Genomic DNA, 18,517 nt, shown 5'->3' on the forward strand with positions numbered 1-18,517 from the left:
CTCTCACTGATGTAAAGGAACATATGCCCTCAATGAAAAAAAAAAAAAAAAAAAAAAAAAAAAGGAAGTCTGAGAAAAATAGAATTAAAAAAAAAAGAACCAAAAGGAAATTATAGAACCAATAAAATAATAAATTATAATCAATCACAAGATTGATTTAACAAAACATAGATAAAAATAAGAGTTTGAAAACCTGAAGATAAATCAATTGAAATTATCCAAACTGAATAACAGAGAAAAAAAACGCCATTGAAAACAGTGAGCAAAGCCTCAGAAACAGGTTAAAATAATAACGAATTATGTTAACGCATATGTTACACAATATAGATCCAAGGAGGAAAACTGAATGGGGAGGAAAATATATTTGAAGAAATAGTGACCAAAAATTTCACAAACTTGGTGAATGACATGAATTTCAATATTCAATATGCCTAGTAACTCCCAAGATGGATAATAATAAACAAGGCCATATCTAGGCACACTGTAGTTAAACTGCTGGAAGCCAAGATAAAAAGTAAACATGAAAGAAGAAGAAAAAAAAGGGGTAAATTACATGCAAGAGAATAAAGATGTAATTAGTAAATAACTTTTTATCAGAAATTACAAAGCTTAGAAGAGAACAAAAAACCATCTTGAGAGGGCTGAAAGAATAAAAATGTCAACCCAGTATTTTATATATCTTAAAAAAATATAAGACCACTTTCATTATTTTGTAAAATGTTTCTTCTTTTAATTTCCTTATAATATATATGGACTGTTTTAGCAAAATCTATTAACACTGTCTTCTGGGATTTATAACATATGCCGGTATAATGCATTTAACAGCTGTAGCAAAAAGTGGTGAGAAGAATAAAACTTACACAGTTACACCATTTCTACATATTATACAAATTGGAACAATGTTAACTATAAGAAAACTTTCAAAAGCTAAGGAAATACACTGCAATCACTACAGCAACCTCTAAAAAATTCAGAGACATGCTAAAAAAAGCTAACAGAAAAACTTAAATTGATTTCTAAAAAACACTGAAATATCCAAAACAGAAAGAATAGACACAATAGTAAAGAGGGGATAAACAAATAATAAAATGATAGATCTGAAACCAATCCTATCCATAATTACATTAGATGTAAATGACCTAAACATTCTAATTAAAATGTAGGTATTGCCAGAATGGAAAAAAGAAAAAGCAAAACTTGCTATATTCTATCTGCAAGAGATACACTTAAAATTTAAAGACAGATTTTGAAGGATATACCATGAGAACAGTGTTTCGTTTTTTAAATCCTGAAGGGGTTATATTAATATTAGAGAATGGGTTTCAAACCCAATGAGTGTTATCGGCAAAAAGACCATTATTAATAATGATAGAAGGATCGATTCATCAGGAAAATAAAAGTCATATACGTATGTGCACCTTAAACCATCATCAAAACTCAGTAAGCAAAAGCTGACAGTTAAAAGGAAAAATAGGCAATTCTATAATCATACTTAAGAATTTTTTTTTCCAATATATGAAATTTATTGTCAAATTGGTTCCCATACAACACCCAGTGCTCATCCCAAAAGGTGCCCTCCTCAATACCCATCACCCACCCTCCCCTCCCTCCCACCCCATACTTAAGAATTTTAATGACTATTGGTAACTGATACAACTATATAAAAATCAATATGGGGCACCCAGTTGGCTCAGTCAGTGGAGCATGTGACTCCTGATCTCAGTTTAGCAGGTTTGAGCCCCATGTTGCATGTAGAGATTAGTTAAACATAAAATCTTTAAGAAAAATCAATGTAGCCAATATAGAATCTGAAATTTATCAATGGTTTTGAGATAATAGATAGCTATAAAATATTCTACCTAACAACTACAGAATATAAATTCTTTTCAAGTTCATGTAGCATATTCACCAGAATAGACCATAAAGCTGGGCCACAAAGCAAGACTCAACAAATTTAAAAAGATTGAAATTTTAGAGTGTGCTCTCTGAAAAAAGAGATTTAATTACATGTCAATAGCAAATATTGACAAATTACCAAATATATAGGTAATAGATATTAAACAACACTAAAACAATACTAAATAATCCATGGATTGAAAAGTAATCTCAAGGCATTAGAATATATTTTAACTGCATAATAATAAATACAAAATATTTCAAAATGTGTTCATGCTGCTATAGAGGGCTTAGGAGAAAATAGATAGCTTTAAATGCTTATTTAAAAAAAATGAGAATCAATGACCTAAATTTCTATCTTAAATAATAGAAATGAAAAAAAGGAACTAGAAAAGAGAAAATGAAAGTTCAAAAAAATTTTAAAGCAGAAAAAGAGAAGTTAGAGCATAAATCATTGAAATGCAGAATCAATCAATAAAAACCAAAAGGTGTTTGAGAATAAAATTTCAGCCAGACTGCTCAAGAAGAAAAATGACATAAGTTACCAATATCAGAAATCAATGAGGTGACAAACTACAAATAATAAAAGCAAAATAAGGAGATCTACTTTTGGCATAATAACATAAGGAATTCCATGGAATAGCTCCCTAGAGAAACTGGAGAAAATTATTTTTAAACAAACAACCATTTAAAGACTCTGTAAATGGTCCCCAAAGCATACAGTAAATGAAGAAGCATTTTTTAAAAGTCTACTAAAACTCAATAAGAACATCAAGTGTCTGGGATTTGAGCCAAGACTCACTGCCTCCTTCCCTCCTCTAACTCAGCAAGATGGAAACGCCAGTCTAGACCGTGGCAGCCAAGGAAGCAAAACCATACTACCTAAGTTGGAGAAATATCTTTCCAGGAGCAGGATGTTAGCATTTCCCATCCAGCCCCCGACTACCATGCTGCTGAAACCAAGTTCTGGATGAGTGTACCCAAGACACAGGAGTTACCTTTTTTGGAGTAGCACCCACTCATAGGTTGTAGGCTATATCTTGGGTCCAGCACCACTAATACTACTACACTTTTTTTTTTAACACTAACCCTAATGCTAACCCAAATACTATGCTCTTTTTATTACAATCTTAAAATTCCTCACTTCCAATGTGACAGGAAAGCTGTAACATTTCCTCTGCAAAGTGCAATTTGTGAGGAAGTCTTATGAACAGGCCTTAATGGAATGTTTTCTCTAGGAGGATGGAATACAATTTGACTTTAGAACCTATGAGCCTTCAAAGTTATCTGAAATAGCAAGAACTTCCAGGAAAGTTATTTTCACGTAATTAGTATGAAATATGATACCAAGTTAATTTCTACTGTCTCAGGAGAAAACCCAGAAGTTGTATGACCGTAATATTAAATGCAATTCCAAAGAATATTCCAGCCTATAAGGAATATATTTATTAAGAATACATAAAAACTTCTGATAACCAGTTAAGGACCCTTGAAAAGAACCTATAGAAAATTTGGCAAATTTGTTATTTTCCACCAGGGCAATCTCTGAACTGAAAAGAGAAATCACAAGGAATGACAGAGGTACAAACTTGTTTTTTCTAGAATTTAATATTTTAAAAAAGAAAAATATAAAAGTTATCAAAAAAATCTTAAAGGGTTCATTTTGGGGCTAAATACTAGCACTGAAAGTTTTTTTCTTGTAATTGATTTAAAGTAAAAAGTAAAAATTATGTAAAAAACATAGCAGCTACAGCTGTTCCAATATAAAGCCCACCTGCAAAAAGGCAGGACAAAATGAGCTGACTGAGCAAATATCCACATCATGACCTTAGTAACAGGTTTCAAATGGTTTCAGTTCTCAAGGTCTAAAAGAAGGATCATCTTGCATGCTTAGACTCTACTTCTTCAAGAATCCACTGAATGCCATTCAAAAAACCAGTTAGAGTTTCAGCCTCTGTATCCTGGACCTATGAGCAGATAAGAGAGATCACTGTAAGAAACTGAGTCCAAAATCTTATGATTAAAAGAAACATTTTTCTAGATATTAACAAAAGAATACAGTTTAAAAAATCCCAATAAACTTTGGGTGAGTCATTCAAATTTTGTCTTCTATGTAACTTAGATAAAAAAATATGATCTTCTCTTATGTCTATAATTTATTACCAATATGAGGCTTATTACGTATCTTAGAACTCAGCTTTGGGAATGGGAAAAACTATCATTTCAATGACTTGTTTGTATCAGAAAAAAAAAAAAATTCTCCAAAATATCCACTTTGAAAACTAAAACATTTTTGAAAGAATCCAGCTACTCAGATGATAAATGTGATATCCAGTTGCAAAAACGTGTCTTTAAGACTGCCACTCTTCTTGGGGCGCCTGGGTGGCTCAGTCGGTTAAGCGTCAGACTTTGGCTCAGGTCATGATCTCGCGGTTCGTGAGTTCAAGCCCCGCGTCGTGCTCTGTGCTGACAGCTCAGAACCTGGAGCCTGTTTCAGATTCTGTGTCTCCCTCTCTCTCTCTGACCCTCCCCCCGTTCATGCTCTGTCTCTCTATGTCTCAAAAATAAATAAACGTTAAAAAAAAATTTTTTTTAAAGACTGCCACTCTTCTTAATGGTAAGCTAAAACTCCCACCACCCAGGAAGGGACGCCTTTATCAGTTGTTTTCGAACTGTGTTCCAAAGAGTCTTCAGGGCTCCGTGGAAGGTGTAGGGGGAGGAAGGAAGAAAATCCTGTAACTTTTTAAGCATAAGTATTTCCAATTTTAACTTTTCTTTATTTTACCTAGGAGCTTTCACGTAAGGTTTCATTGAAGAAAGGGTTCCATGATTAAAATAAAATTTGGAAAGCAAGAAATAGTAAGACAGAACTTGTATTTTTGATGACCGTTAGAGCATATTACATTCATGTTTAAAAAAAACATGACACCAACGTCAAAAAAAAAAACCCAAAACAATGGCCAACTGATTTACTGTATCTATGGTAGGAAAGGCAAGTAGAGAACAAACTGATCAGGTGAAACAGTGATACCAACTGACTATCTCCCACTGATTAAGCTATTAAAACTAACTTTAGAATGTGATTTCATTAAAGAGAATGAGTAGGAAAGAATAAAATCAAATAGAGAATAGTGAAAAATAAAAATAAGATTTTTCTCACCAGAGAAAGTAAGACCTTACCATCCATGGGTGGTTCAGAAGATTTAGACGCAGCTCATGAGCCAAATAAAAACAAGGCATTCTTTTTACATCTGCTTGAGAAATACAAGATAAAACCAGCATAGGTCTTCCTGCAGATCCAAAAGCTGGATCTGTCATTGCCAAAATACGAGAAAATTCATCTTGCCATTCATGTCCTAGAGAATGTAGTCAAAACCCTTAATTTGCATTACTTATAGTGATTTTTAAAATAAACAAAACAAGGAAATAAAAAAAAATTACCAGGATCCAAACATAATAAAGTGCCTCTATTGCTGTTTATTTACAGCTGTTCATTTACGATCTATCATAAAATTACATTAAGTAGTCTTCAAGGATAGGAATTTTGGTAATATTAGAGGGCAAAAATAGTCACAGTACCATTCAGATGTCTTTACAGTTTGAAAATAAAAATACTTTGATATAGATATTTTCCTCTCACAAATTTTGTAGCTAAAACTACCCTTTCTTTCAAAGGCCTTAGTTTAAACAATTTAAACATATAGTTGAATCCAGCTCTTTATTAAAACTAGCAATCTTTGCCTTTCTTTGGAGTGTATAAATCATTGACATTGTGAGGTAGTCAAAATTCTAAAAGGTCTCCCAATGATTCACACCATTGTATAATCTCTTACCCTTTAAGTGTGGGAGGAATCTAGAATCAGTGATGGGATATCACTGCCCTGAGCAGACTACATGATAAGACAAATATGACTTCAAGAATGAGAGATTATCCTCAGTGAAGCTGACCTAAGAGAAGAGATGAAGTTCTCTTGGTGAGAAAGATTCTGTATTGGCTGAATCTGAAGACAAGAGGGAGTCACAAGGCAAGAAATGAAGATAGCTTCTAAAAGCTGATTCAGCCCCAGCTGACAGTCAGTAAGAAAACAGCTCAGTCCTACAACAGTAAGGAACGGAATTCAGCCAATAATTTCAGTGAGTTAGGAAGCAGATTTTTCCCCAGAGCCACCAGAAAGTGATGCAACCCATCTCACCCTGATTTCAGCCTGTAAAACCCTAAGCTGAGAACCCAACCAGAAGAAGCTGTGCAAACTTCTGATATAGAGAACTATAGGCTAATAAACAGGTGTTGTTTTAAGCACTAGGTTGGAGAGAATTTGTTATATATTAATAGAAAATGAATGAACATTATAATGTGATTATCAACAGGGTCCATTTAAATCTATCATAGATCTCTTAGATTTTTTTACTTGTCCCATCTGTTCTTTGTTCCTTTATCCTACCTTCTTTGAACTGTGTTTTGTAATGATTCCATTTTACCTTAACTACTGACTTATTTAATTGTACCTCTCTCACATTTTTAGTGGTTGCTCAAGGATTTACAATGTACATTTTTAACTTGTAACAGTCTACTTAGTATTATACAACTTTACATATAGGAGAACCTTGTACCAGTGAATTTCCATTTGTTCTCTTCCATGCTGTTTGTATTATTATCTTAAAAATATCATATAGCCACAATACATTATTTTTTTTATTTTTTAATTTTTTTTTTTTTATTTTTGAGAGAGAGAAAGACAGCATGCAAGCAGAGGAGGGGCAGAGAGAAAGGGAGACACAGAATCCAAAGCAGGCTCCAGGCTCTGAGCTGTCAGCACAGAGCCCGACGTGGGGCTCGAACTCACAAGTCATGAGATCATGACCTGAGCTGAAGTCGGACGTTCAACTGACTGAGCCACCCAGGTGCCCCCACGATAATTGTTATTATTTTTCCTTCACATAATTATAAAAAAGTTAAATTAAGGGAAAATATATATATGGATATATATATATATATGGACATATATACATATGGACATATATACATATGGACATATATATATATATATATATATGTCTATATGTATATATGGAAACAGTGTAGCCATCCCAGGGCTCCTCTTCTTTTTTTTTTTTTAAGATCCAATTTTCTATCTGGTATCACAGTCTTCTGCTTGAAGAGCTTTCTTTAATATTTCTTGTAATGCAAATCTGCAGATAATGAACTTTCTCAGGTTTTGTCTGAAAGTCTTGATTCTGTCTTCATTTTTGAAAGGTACCTTTGCTGGATGTAAGTTTTTTCCTGCTTTACAATACTGTAAAGACTTCCCTTCACTGCCTTCAGCAATTCTTTCAGGAATTCTGTGTCTTTATCTTTGGCCCTCTCTATGTATGCTTCCTTTTGCTTTCACTGCCTTCAAGATAATCTCTTAGTCTTTAGTTTTCATCAGTTTGGCTATAATGTATCTAGATGTATTTTTTACTTATGTATTTTATTTATTTATTTATTTGGAGTTCTCTGAGTATCTTGGATCTATGGTCTGTTGTCTTTTAGTTATTTTGAAATACATTTGGCCAATATCTGTTCAAAAATTTCTTTTTCCTTATTTTATTTCTTCATGTTTTGGGAAGATCAGTTACATATGAGTTAGATCAGGGACTGGCAATACTACATTCTATGGATCTATTTTTATAAATATAAATTTTTTCTAAAACAGTCATGCCCATTCACTATAAATTCCCTATGGCTACTTTTGCACTTTAACAGCCGAGCTGAGTAACTGTGAGAGATCATATGGCTTATTATACACCTAAAATATTTACTATGTGGCCTCTTAAGAAAAAGTATGCTGACCCCTCAGTTGTTTCCCTTGATGGGTTCCTCCAGTTCTTAGATGCTCCCCACTCCTCTTTTCTCTAGGTTTTAATTTGGATAATTTCAATTAATTTATCTTCAGGTTCACCAAAGGTTTATTTCCTTAAATCTATTAAGGAAACTGTTCACCTGTTTCCCGTTCACCTGTTATATATTCACATTTAGCATTCCCATTTTATGTTTTCATAACTTCCTCCTCCTCTGCTGAAAATCCCTATCTGTTCACACATATTTTCCACTTTTTCCACTAGATCCTTTAACACATTAATCATAGTTATTTCAATGTCCCTGAGAGTGGCAACATCTGGGTCATCTCTGGGTCTGATTCCACTGATTGCTTTGTCTCTGGACAGTGGGTCATTTTTTATTTTTTTGTGTCTTATAATTTTTAATTTAATGTTAAATGTTTTATGTAAAAGAAGAGTAGACACTGAGGTAAAGAAAATCTATTCCCAGACATGGACATGCTGCTTCTTCTGTTAGGTGACTAATGCAGTGGTTGAGTCCAACCAGTCAGTAGTTGAGCTGGACTTAGCTTTTGTTGCTGTGGTTAACTTCAGTGCATCATAAACTTTAAATTCTTTCGGCAGTTGAGTGGCTACTGCTACCTTGTTCTGAGTGAGGACAATGTATTATATATTCATGCCCTAACTTATTCACAAAAGATTTTGGAGAAAAATTATAATACTTGCTTGTGACCCAGTAATACTCTGATTTTATGCCTAAATAACAATGTGAAGGGCAATTATTCTGAATATGTAGTGAGTGTTAACTAATCTACTTAATTAAATACTCCACCCCACACATCTATCTGGACAACTGAAACAAAGGTAAAAATTTTTCAGTTATCTGCATAAATTATTTGAACAGAACCAGAAGCAGACAAAACATCAATAACAAGTGCAGAAGCATACAGCAAAGAAATACTATGTATAGTATCCAACTTTGATATGCATCAGAATTCTGTAAGTGCTCATTAAAAAAACAGATGCCCAAGAACCAACCCAAATCTATGAATTAAAATCCATCAGAGTAGGAATCAGGCAGGTATGTTTTTAACAAGCTCCCCAAGTGATCCTAATGCACATCAAAGTTTGAAAGCCCACTATTAACAGTAATGGTCATAGAATCACTTTTATTAAATTAACCATCATATGCTTAAAAAGTCACAGTAAAGCCTAAAAATGTCTTATTTGCTTTGCAAAAAAAGAAAAAAAAGAAACGTGCTCTTAAAAAGAAAATAAGATAATGCTTACTTTTATGAGCTTCAGCGTTTGCAACATAGATGAACCCATCAACAACTTCACACACCTTCTGAATTTGAGGAATTACACTATACCGGCTTCCTTGCTGATCATCTCCTTCATTCTGTAGACTGAACATCTTGTTAACAGCACTTGTATGTTCTTCTCTTGCTCTATCTCTTTCCTTTCTATAAGAAAAATGTAAATATAAAACATAAACAGACACTAAACAAGCACCATCCCCCTAAAGTATCGAAGTCCTGATGCCTCAGGTAGGCCACCAAGTAGGCAGCCTTACCTGGTAGTGGAATATAATATCAGGATGTTGAATTTATGTTGGTTGCTCAACTGAAAACTGACTCCTGATCCAATACCTAAAGAAGAAAATTTCAGTTATCAAAACAAGTCATTAATAAATATAGAAAAACATCAGATTGAAAAAAATTACCCAGTGCAAGCAAAATGAGCAACTAAAAAGTCCATGACAAGTTACACACAGCTTTGGAATAAAATGAAATGTTTATGTTGAAGAAAAGATGCCAGTATGCAATTTTCATTTATATGGCAATAAAAATATGGATAAAGAACAAAGAACTGCTAGGCTTAGAGCTTTCCTTCTGTATCATATCAGTAGCAGCTGCATCATAACAGCTACTATCTATCCTCAAGATTCATTTACCAACTTTTATGTTTCTCATTAGTCATATACTCCATGCATACATTCAGTGAAATGGCTTTTTTCTCCTTCTGAAAATGTTTTTAAATTGATGGGGAGTCGGGGCACCTGGGTGGCTCAGTCGGTTGAGCGTCTGACTTCGGCTCAGGTCATGATCTCACAGCTCGTGAGTTTGAGCCCCGCGTCGGGCTCTGCTTACAGCTCAGAGCCTGGAGCCTGCTTCAGATTTTGTGTCTCCCTCTCTCTCTGCCCCTAACCCACTCACATTCTGTCTCGGTCTCTCTCAAAAATAAATAAACAGGGGCGCCTGGGTGGCTCAGTCGGTTAAGCGTCCGACTTCGGCTCAGGTCATGATCTCACGGTTCGTGGGTTCGAGCCCCGCGTCGGGCTCTGTGCTGACAGCTCAGAGCCTGGAGCCTGTTTCAGATTCTGTGTCTCCTTCTCTCTGTGACCCTCCCCCGTTCATGCTCTGTCTCTCTCTGTCTCAAAAATAAACATTAAAAAAAAAATTAAAAAAAAAAAAAATAAATAAATAAATAAACATTAAGAAAAAAAATTTTTTTAAATATATATATATACATATAAATTGATGGGGACTCACCAGTATCACCTCAGAAAATTGAGGAAATATGCAGATACTGAAATTTGGAATTAGATTTGGGTTATAATCTGCATTTGTCACACATTGTCATATTTTGTGAGCCAAAGTTTTGACATCAAAATATAGAAATACATACTTCCTAGAGATACTGTAAGCATTAAATAAGACTGTATATGTAAAACTCCTAGCTAAACACTAGCTTCTTACTACCTTTACCTGAATTATTCAACATTGTCATTTTTCCTTCTTTCTTAACATCTTCCCTTCTTTGGATGTATTAACACTCAGGAGCTGATTCTCCTCTTGCATTATGAAAAGATCCCTCTTTCTTCTATGGCTCTATTTCTTTTTGCTATGTAAATGTCCTTTTAGATCTATTTCTCTCCATCCTCACTCCCTCCTTTTAGTCTAAATTATCATACCTATCACCTGGACTTTTGCAATCACTTTTTACCAGTCTCCTACATCCACTTTTGTCCCCTACTGTCCACTCTTCTGACAGCAACTGGAAAGATGGCTTGAAAATGCCTAATTATTTCTCTTTCCTTCAAAGCCATCGCTCTTCAAAAACAACTTGATATAATCTCACGTTTACTTACCTCTTTAGGACAACTCCACCTTTCATATCATCGATCCATGAATTACAGCCAATCTAGTTACTTAAATAAACCTGCCATGCCATCCTATGTCACCATTCCAGGCAACACATAGGTAGAGATCCTGGTGGCTGAGACTGCAAGCATGACCCTAGTCCCCTGGCCACCAGGTCTGGTACACAAATTCCCCAAAGAGATCCCCAAAGAGATCAAAGAAACAAATTCTACTATATCTCTGATTTTTGTTTTTCTCAGTTTAATTTCCAGAGATTACCCTCTCAATACATCTAACCTCAGCCCAGTATGATCTCCATGCTGTTCTGTACCACCTTGCCAATGACCCATCCCTCTATTCTTCCCTGATCTTGTGGCGTTTGAGGCATAATTAGATTGGCATTTTCAAAACAAACACTTCTGCTGTTGTCTGAAGAATAAAATTAACATTTCATCATTAGCAAATTTCCCCATATCCCCAACCTCTTCTTAAAGTGTTCCACCTCACAGCCTTATCTGAAACTGGCCTGCCCTTAAATGCTGCTTTTCTTGCAGAAGACTCTCAATTAACAAAATTGCTTATCCTCTCATATCTCAGGACAAAGAGGTGGAGTCAATGTTCTCTTTACTCCTCACTTCCATGTCCTATTACTCACCAGCTCTCTTTGAAACTTCATCTCTTTTTGGACACACCATTCAGCTGCAGGACCATCTCCCCTTCCTCAGCCTCATCATTTATGATATCCATGACATTTAGGATGTCATTTATGAATTTGACAACCCCTTCCTCTAAACATTCACTGAAGATTTCAGCACCTGGTTCACAATATTCCTCTCTATACTCAAAAACTCTCAAGTCCACACAGACACCCTATGATTTCCCAATCTTGATTTCTAACCCAGATCTTACTCTTAAGATCTGGATGCATAGAGTAATCCACAAAGTCATTTGTTCATTCATTCATCAAATATACATGTTGACAGTCTATTACATGCCTGACAGCCAAGAATAAAGCTAGCCTGCCCTAATGCAGCTTTCACACAAGTGGATTGCTTATAGCGGGCATCTCTACTTATATCTCCCAGAGTTATCAAAGTCAGCATACTCCAAAGAGTGGCTGTCATTCTCCCTATACAGATCTCTGTAAAGTTTCTCTTCCTCCTCCTGTGTTTCCTTATCCTAGTGAATGGCACCATCATCCAATATGAAAACCACATCAGAAATACTGCCAATACATAATCAGTCAACACTGTATCCTTCATACTTTCTTCACAGTATTATAGTGGTTTCTTAATGAGTCTCCACATCTTTATAGCCTCTTCTAATCAATTTTCCACTTAGAAGCCAGATCTTTCTCAAATACAATCTTGATCATCTCGCTCTTCTGCTTAAAAATCTTTCGACAGCTCCCAAATGCTTAAGCATGACATACAAGTGTCTTCTCACCTAGCCCCACTGTAGACACACAGAGCTACTTCAAAAGGTCACATGTATCCAGAATTTTGTGCTTTTAGAAATGTAGTGCTCACTGCTCATAATACTTTTACCCTTTTTTTAATGGCCTCTTTTAATTCATCTTAATGACTCAAATAAGGCATCATGTTCAACATGGAGCCTTCTTTGACCCTTATCTTTCTACCCAGGAGGCTAATTATACCATACACGAATCACCTTCATACTTGCCTCTGCCCTTACCTAAACTAAGTATCTTCAGGACAAAGATTGCTGATATTTGTTTTAAATCTCTGCACCTTTAGTATCTAATAGGTGCTCTCAATAAATGAATGAGGAAAGCATAAGCTAGATTATACTGTTAGGTATGTTTATTATATCTCCTGCATGCCAACTAACTTATCGTTTTCATAGAAAGAAGAGGAAAGTATTAATTGAGGTCTTTTTAAAAATTCCAATATATAGCAAAGTACTTTGCACACAGTAGATGCTGAATGATTTTTGCTGTTAACATTCTTTTAACATATGGTAAATACTGTACAAACATCTTGATAACATATAACTTACTTTCACATAATCTTACATTCTGGATTACACAAACTTGAGAAAATAAAGGAAAGCTCACCTCTTATAAAAAAGTAAATCAATTCTTTCAACCCACTGGGACCAAGGAGGGGGCTCCTATTCACCAAATTACTATTATTTCATTACATCAATGATGTAATTAATTAAAAATTAATTTATTATTCAACATAAGTATCAAGTTCAAAGTGCTTTAGTTATTATATACTATAGATTAACAAGAAAATTACCATCAATCTGCCTCTGAGGCAAGCCAGCTGTTGGGCAAAGCTCCTGAGAAGACATCAAGCTCAACACCAAAGATGTATTCAGTTCTTCCAAACCTGGTCCAAACATAGCAAATCGTGGTTCATTCTGAATGATCAATGAGTGTAAAAATGACGTGACAGCTCCATACACAGGACGGCTAGATTTCAAGGATCTTCTTGTATATGGACAGCACATCTTATAGCTATATAAAATTGTCACAATTAGAAAATCAGGACAGAAAAGAATTTAGGCAGTTATTCATTCAACAATATATAGTTTATTGAGAACCTGCTAGACCCAAGAGATATAATAATTATGTAGTTAGAATCCTCATGGAGGGACATGGAGGACAGATACCATTATAGTATGTATGCTGAATGCCAGACAGGAAAAAACAAAGGCGCTCTGGGAGTAGAAGTGGTCCAGAAGCTGAAAAAGTTTTCCCCAGGAAGTAGTTACTTACTTTCTAATCTTTCATTTAGATTTTTCTCATGGAATACTTGGTCTAACACTTGTTACAGCTGTAAAAAATTCACTACATAGAGTAGTGATTCTCAGCCTTTTTTTGTCATTATGACTCTCAGGCATTTTTGTCATTACAACTGGGGGTCAGCGGGTGGTGCTACTGGTATCTAGTGGACAGAGGTAAAGGATGCTGCTAAACATCCTACAGTGCACAGGACAACTGGTCTAAACACCTGGTCTGAAATGTCAGTAGTGCCAAGATTGAAAAAACCGCACACTAAAGATAAACTACGTGGATAGTTAGCATAAGTATCTCTAGATGTAAAAAAAAAAAAAAAAAAAAAGAAAAAGAAAAAAATCACTAAGTCCACCAATATAACCAAATTTCTTTTTTTTTTAATTTTTTTTCATGCTTACTTATTTTTGAGAGAGAGAGAGAGAGAGAGAGAGAGCGAGTGTGAGTGGGGTAGGGCAGAGAGAGAGGGATACACAGAATCCAAAGCAGGCTCCAGGCTCTGAGCTGTCAGCACAGAGCCCAACGTGGGGCTCGAACCCATGAACCTTAAGATCGTAACTTGAGCCGAAGTCAGACACTTAACCAACTGAGCCACCCAGGTACCCCTAATCAAATTTCTTAAGTACTCTTATTAACAGCCTCTAATGGAACAGTTTAAAAAGTGTTAGATATACACAGAAGCTCAAATGTTCCTTACGGATAACCTAGCCAACTAAGAATCATGTGAAAAAAACAACTGTTTCTTTCAATAGCTATAAATTTCTAAATTAGCAAGTCTACATGTTAGCAAAAATTAAAACGTAGTACCCAAATAAAAATAAAACCTAAATCCCTTTAACTAAATCAAGCTGGTTGAGACAGTCACTAACCTAACAAGATAATGATCTTTATTTAGGAACCTTGTAATTCAAGAAGGAAAAAAAAAAAATCTACTTTGAGGCTAGGTAGATCTAGCCAAACCTTACCACTTTATTTATATAAGCCACTTACAGTCTAAACTTAAGTTTTCATCTGCATTATTTAAGCAATAACAATTAACCCAGGGTTGTATGGATCAGAAATTAATTTATAGATTTAAGAAACAAAACAAATGAACAAAACAAAAGAGACCAAAAAAAACCAAAAACAGACTTTTAAATACGGAGAACAAACTGGTAGTTGACAGATGAGAGGTTGGTAGGGAGATGAGTGATATAAAAGGTGTTAAGAGTACACATATCAAGATGAGCCCTGAAAAGTGCATAGAATTGTTGAATCATTATATTATACACCTGAAACTAACATAACACTGTATGTTAATTATACTTCAATAAAAAAAAAAACACTTTATATGATCATGAATGGTAGTTACTATGACTATTACTATTCCTGGGGAAAATTTGGTTCCACAGCATGATATACTTGTTGTGGGACAATGTAGAAATAACAACTAGCAAGTGAGAGTACAGTAGCACTTATTGAAATTATATATAACATAACACATACATTTTAATCAAGTAGCTTCACAAGACTTAGCATCTGCATTAGAATAAGGAAAGATATGAATACCTTAAATAAAATATGAAAAAAATACTATAGCTACTAAAATCTTTACCTAAAACACAAATATCTTTTAATTTTATTTACCATGCCTTAAATGTGGGGCCCTCAATAAAGGAGGTTATATCCAGACCCAATGACATTATATGCTTAATGCAGCATGATAGGATTCCAACCAGAACAGTCTCTTATAAGCTATATGACCTTAGGCAAATCCATAACCATTTTGAACCTCAATTCCACATCCGTAACACAAGGATAATACCTTCTTTATTGCGTGAAAATCATGTTAAGTAAACATACAAAGAGCACCCCTCATAGAATCCAATGCATTACAATTGTTCAAGAACATTAATTCTCTCAGCTACACGATATTTAAAAGTGTCAGTGCTTTTGGATAACAAAATCTTACTTCCCAGAATCTTGAGAATGTTGTTCTTTCCTGCTAAAGAACTGGTCTCTAATTGCTAATCATTCTTTCTCTGGACACAGAAAAGTATTTATCATTTAACAAAATAACAAGTATTCTATAGATAATGAAAATTTTAACAAGTGTTTTACTTCTTGGCATATGAACTATCTACAATTATTGAAACAGTCTACAGTCAGGCACCACAGGCAAATAACAACATGTGAAAAACGAAAGGGTCCTATGAAGGAAGTCATTTAACTTAATCCTCAATTTTTAAAAAAGACACTTAGACCCAAATTCCATGAAACAAATTAGTGGCAGAGCCAAGACTAATTTACACTATTGACTCGTAATATAGTCAAATATAATATCTTCTTTTTAATTCATAAAACTAGATACTCACACTGCCATGTAGTCAAAAAATGCACCATCAGTGACCTCAGATATAGGCTTTTTTAAGATTTCTAGATCTGGAAGAGACTTCCAGTCAACGGAAGACCAAGAAGGAAGATCCCGCAGCAGAAAATATCTCCACAGAATTGGATCTCGTACAGTTTCATTCCAATAATGGCTTGTACTTCCCAACTGACACAGATCATGAGGTGAAAGAAATGACAAAATATATAGCTGTACGTCAATCTGAAATGGAAACAGCAAACAGGTAAAAGGCATGAAAAACGTATCTTGGAAAATTGTTTTCTGATAATAAATTATAAAATTTATTTTATTATACTAGGAAACCAAAGGTCAACCAAAGAGTTTGTCTTTTTAATGATTATATCATGATAAATTACAAAACTTGTAAAGAATTATACTAGATAACCAAAGATCGGTGTGTCAGTATTCTTAATGAAATCTACTATTTGGAAGTTAATTTCCTGCCACCAAAAGAGAAACGTAACTGAACACTTAATTTTTGACACACCGAAACATTCATTTTTCAAGCAAAATAACCAGATTCTTAATTTCTCACGGATATTTTGCCACACCGTTCACTTGAACAAACTACTTAAGGAAATAATCTAGCCTTCAACATAAAATCTCTATGAAGCTGACAAACTTCTGATCTTGTCATTAGAGCAAATCAAAGAATAAATCTGTCATCTGAGTGCCTCCATAAAATCTATTATTTCCAAGAACCCCTACAAAAGGGAGACCCTTGGAGGCATTCTAAGCCTGCAGTTTTCAATTTCTGATAGATGTCACAGGCAGGTGTCAAGAGTTCAGCCGAGATACAGAGTTTAATAATTTCGAAGAAAATTTTTCGTCTCTCCATTTTCCCACCTGCCTGAAGAGTTTAACAATAAATGAGGTGTATAATTCTTGTGGCCTGTCGCCCCTCGAGGCGCCTGTAACTTCTTCTCAATGAAGTGTGAGGGTCGGTGCTTGAAACACGCGGTGGGAGAAGAACCACAGCGTCATAGCCGAGTGTTTCCGGGGGGGGGGGGGGGGTCCCCCAGGGGTTCTGGACCCTGAACCTGAGGTGAGAGCCGCTGAGAACACAGTCGCTGAAGGCTTCCCCAGGCTACCCACAAAGTCTGGCGTGGTCTCCTCTTTTCCTGAATGACGTCAGGGCGTTCCAGTATCAAAACTCGCTTTGCGGGGTTGAAGACCTGAGGATGACCCGGCCGGTTAGCGGGGCGCCCCCTCTGCGGTGAGTTCCGCCGCGACCATCGGTCCCGCGGCGGAGGACCAAAGGTCAACGCCTCGGCGTCTCTGCTCTACCGTTATTCCCAGGTGACGACACGGCCCGGAATGGCTGCAGGACGGGACAGACCCAGGCCCGGGCGCGGCGAGGCCCCCAAGGCCGCCCGAGCGGGGCGCCCCTCCCGGCCCGGCCCCGCGGTCCTCCGCGTCCGGTGGCCGCCACTCACCGGCAGCCGCGTCAGGGTACTGGCCTCCTCGTCCGCCTCCTCTTGGGAGGCCCTCGGCGCTGCCCGCTCCTTGCCCACCGACTGCCAGAAGTTCCTCCAGCCGCTGAGGATGGCGGCCTCCAGCCGGCTCCAGTCGCTGTGGTGTGGCGGAGGGGCGCTGCCTCCGCTGCGGGGCTCGCTTCCCGCCATGGCCGCCGACGCCGCACGTGACGCGCCGCAGGGTCACGCGCTGCGCGTCCTCCTCCGGGCGGCTGGCCACCCGCCCCGCACCTCCCGTCTCGCCCCTGCCACGTCTCCCCGCGGGCAGCCTCCGCACCCGGAAGGGACTCGAGATGTGGCCCAGTCAGGTGCCGTCTCGAGTGGAGCCCGAAGCACCGCTCACTGCCCCATTCACTTCAGACCTCAGCCTTGCTAACCTCACTCGGTCCCATGAAATCTCTTGGCCCTTTGTAACTTGGTTACTTCACCCAAAGACGTTCTGTCTGGGACCCGTTTACACTTCATCTGGGCCTAGGTGATCCCTATTTATTCAATAGATTGCCCTCCTCCGCTGTCTTAGGCATAATAACCAGTTGCTTCCTTCTCAGCACTGCCGTGCCAGGCGTGGAGGTTTTTTCTAATTGTTTTTCAGTCTCCGATTTACTGTTTGTGTTCTTGGGGATTGGCAGAAATGAGAGTAGAGAGGTGGCCAGGGGACTCATCATGAAAGACCTTATGCCAAAGTGAGGAGTCTGTATTCTCTACTTAAAAATATAGGTACATTAAAAAATTCCTGAAGGTAGGCATCTCACAAAAGGGCAGCAACATAGGGCCAGAATAAGAGAAGCCAGATACAGTACTGTTGAAATCCTGCTAGTGTTGTTGTTTTTTTATCTGTCAAAACAGTTATCCATTTTACTCACCTTGTCCAGCCTTACTTTGAAAGGGCTTTAAGAAACTATGCCATAGGCCACATTACAAGGTAATAACAAAAATTTAACTGAGTAATTTAAAAGATCAAATTGTCTTTATTGCCCAATTCATGAATACGAAAGCATCCCATCTAGCAAAAAGAAAGGAGCTCTCT

The 18,517-nt window shown here is 36.7% G+C and overlaps 1 protein-coding gene across 5 annotated transcripts; it reads right to left on the reverse strand.

Moving 5' to 3' along the window:
• Nucleotides 1–3,319: 3,319 nt before the first annotated feature.
• On the reverse strand, nt 3,320–17,757 carry FBXO4 (F-box protein 4). Of its 5 annotated transcripts, none has more exons than XM_042950953.1 (7): nt 17,452–17,757; nt 15,981–16,216; nt 13,127–13,347; nt 9,293–9,368; nt 9,007–9,182; nt 5,077–5,147; nt 3,320–3,863 (listed from the first exon to the last, which is right to left on the reverse strand). In XM_042950953.1, exons 1-7 carry the CDS (start codon nt 17,638–17,640, stop codon nt 3,774–3,776), a joined length of 1,059 nt encoding a protein of 352 aa, XP_042806887.1. In that variant the 5' UTR covers nt 17,641–17,757; the 3' UTR covers nt 3,320–3,773. The 5 variants fall into 5 exon arrangements, with proteins under 5 accessions (XP_042806887.1, XP_042806878.1, XP_042806869.1 ...); XM_042950944.1 differs by having other exon boundaries at nt 5,057–5,252; XM_042950935.1 differs by having other exon boundaries at nt 5,077–5,252; nt 17,452–17,755.
• Between the last annotated feature and the right edge of the window lie 760 nt (nt 17,758–18,517).

The sequence above is a fragment of the Panthera leo genome, chromosome A1 (assembly GCF_018350215.1).
Source record: "Panthera leo isolate Ple1 chromosome A1, P.leo_Ple1_pat1.1, whole genome shotgun sequence".
NCBI classification, from domain to species: domain Eukaryota; kingdom Metazoa; phylum Chordata; class Mammalia; order Carnivora; family Felidae; genus Panthera; species Panthera leo.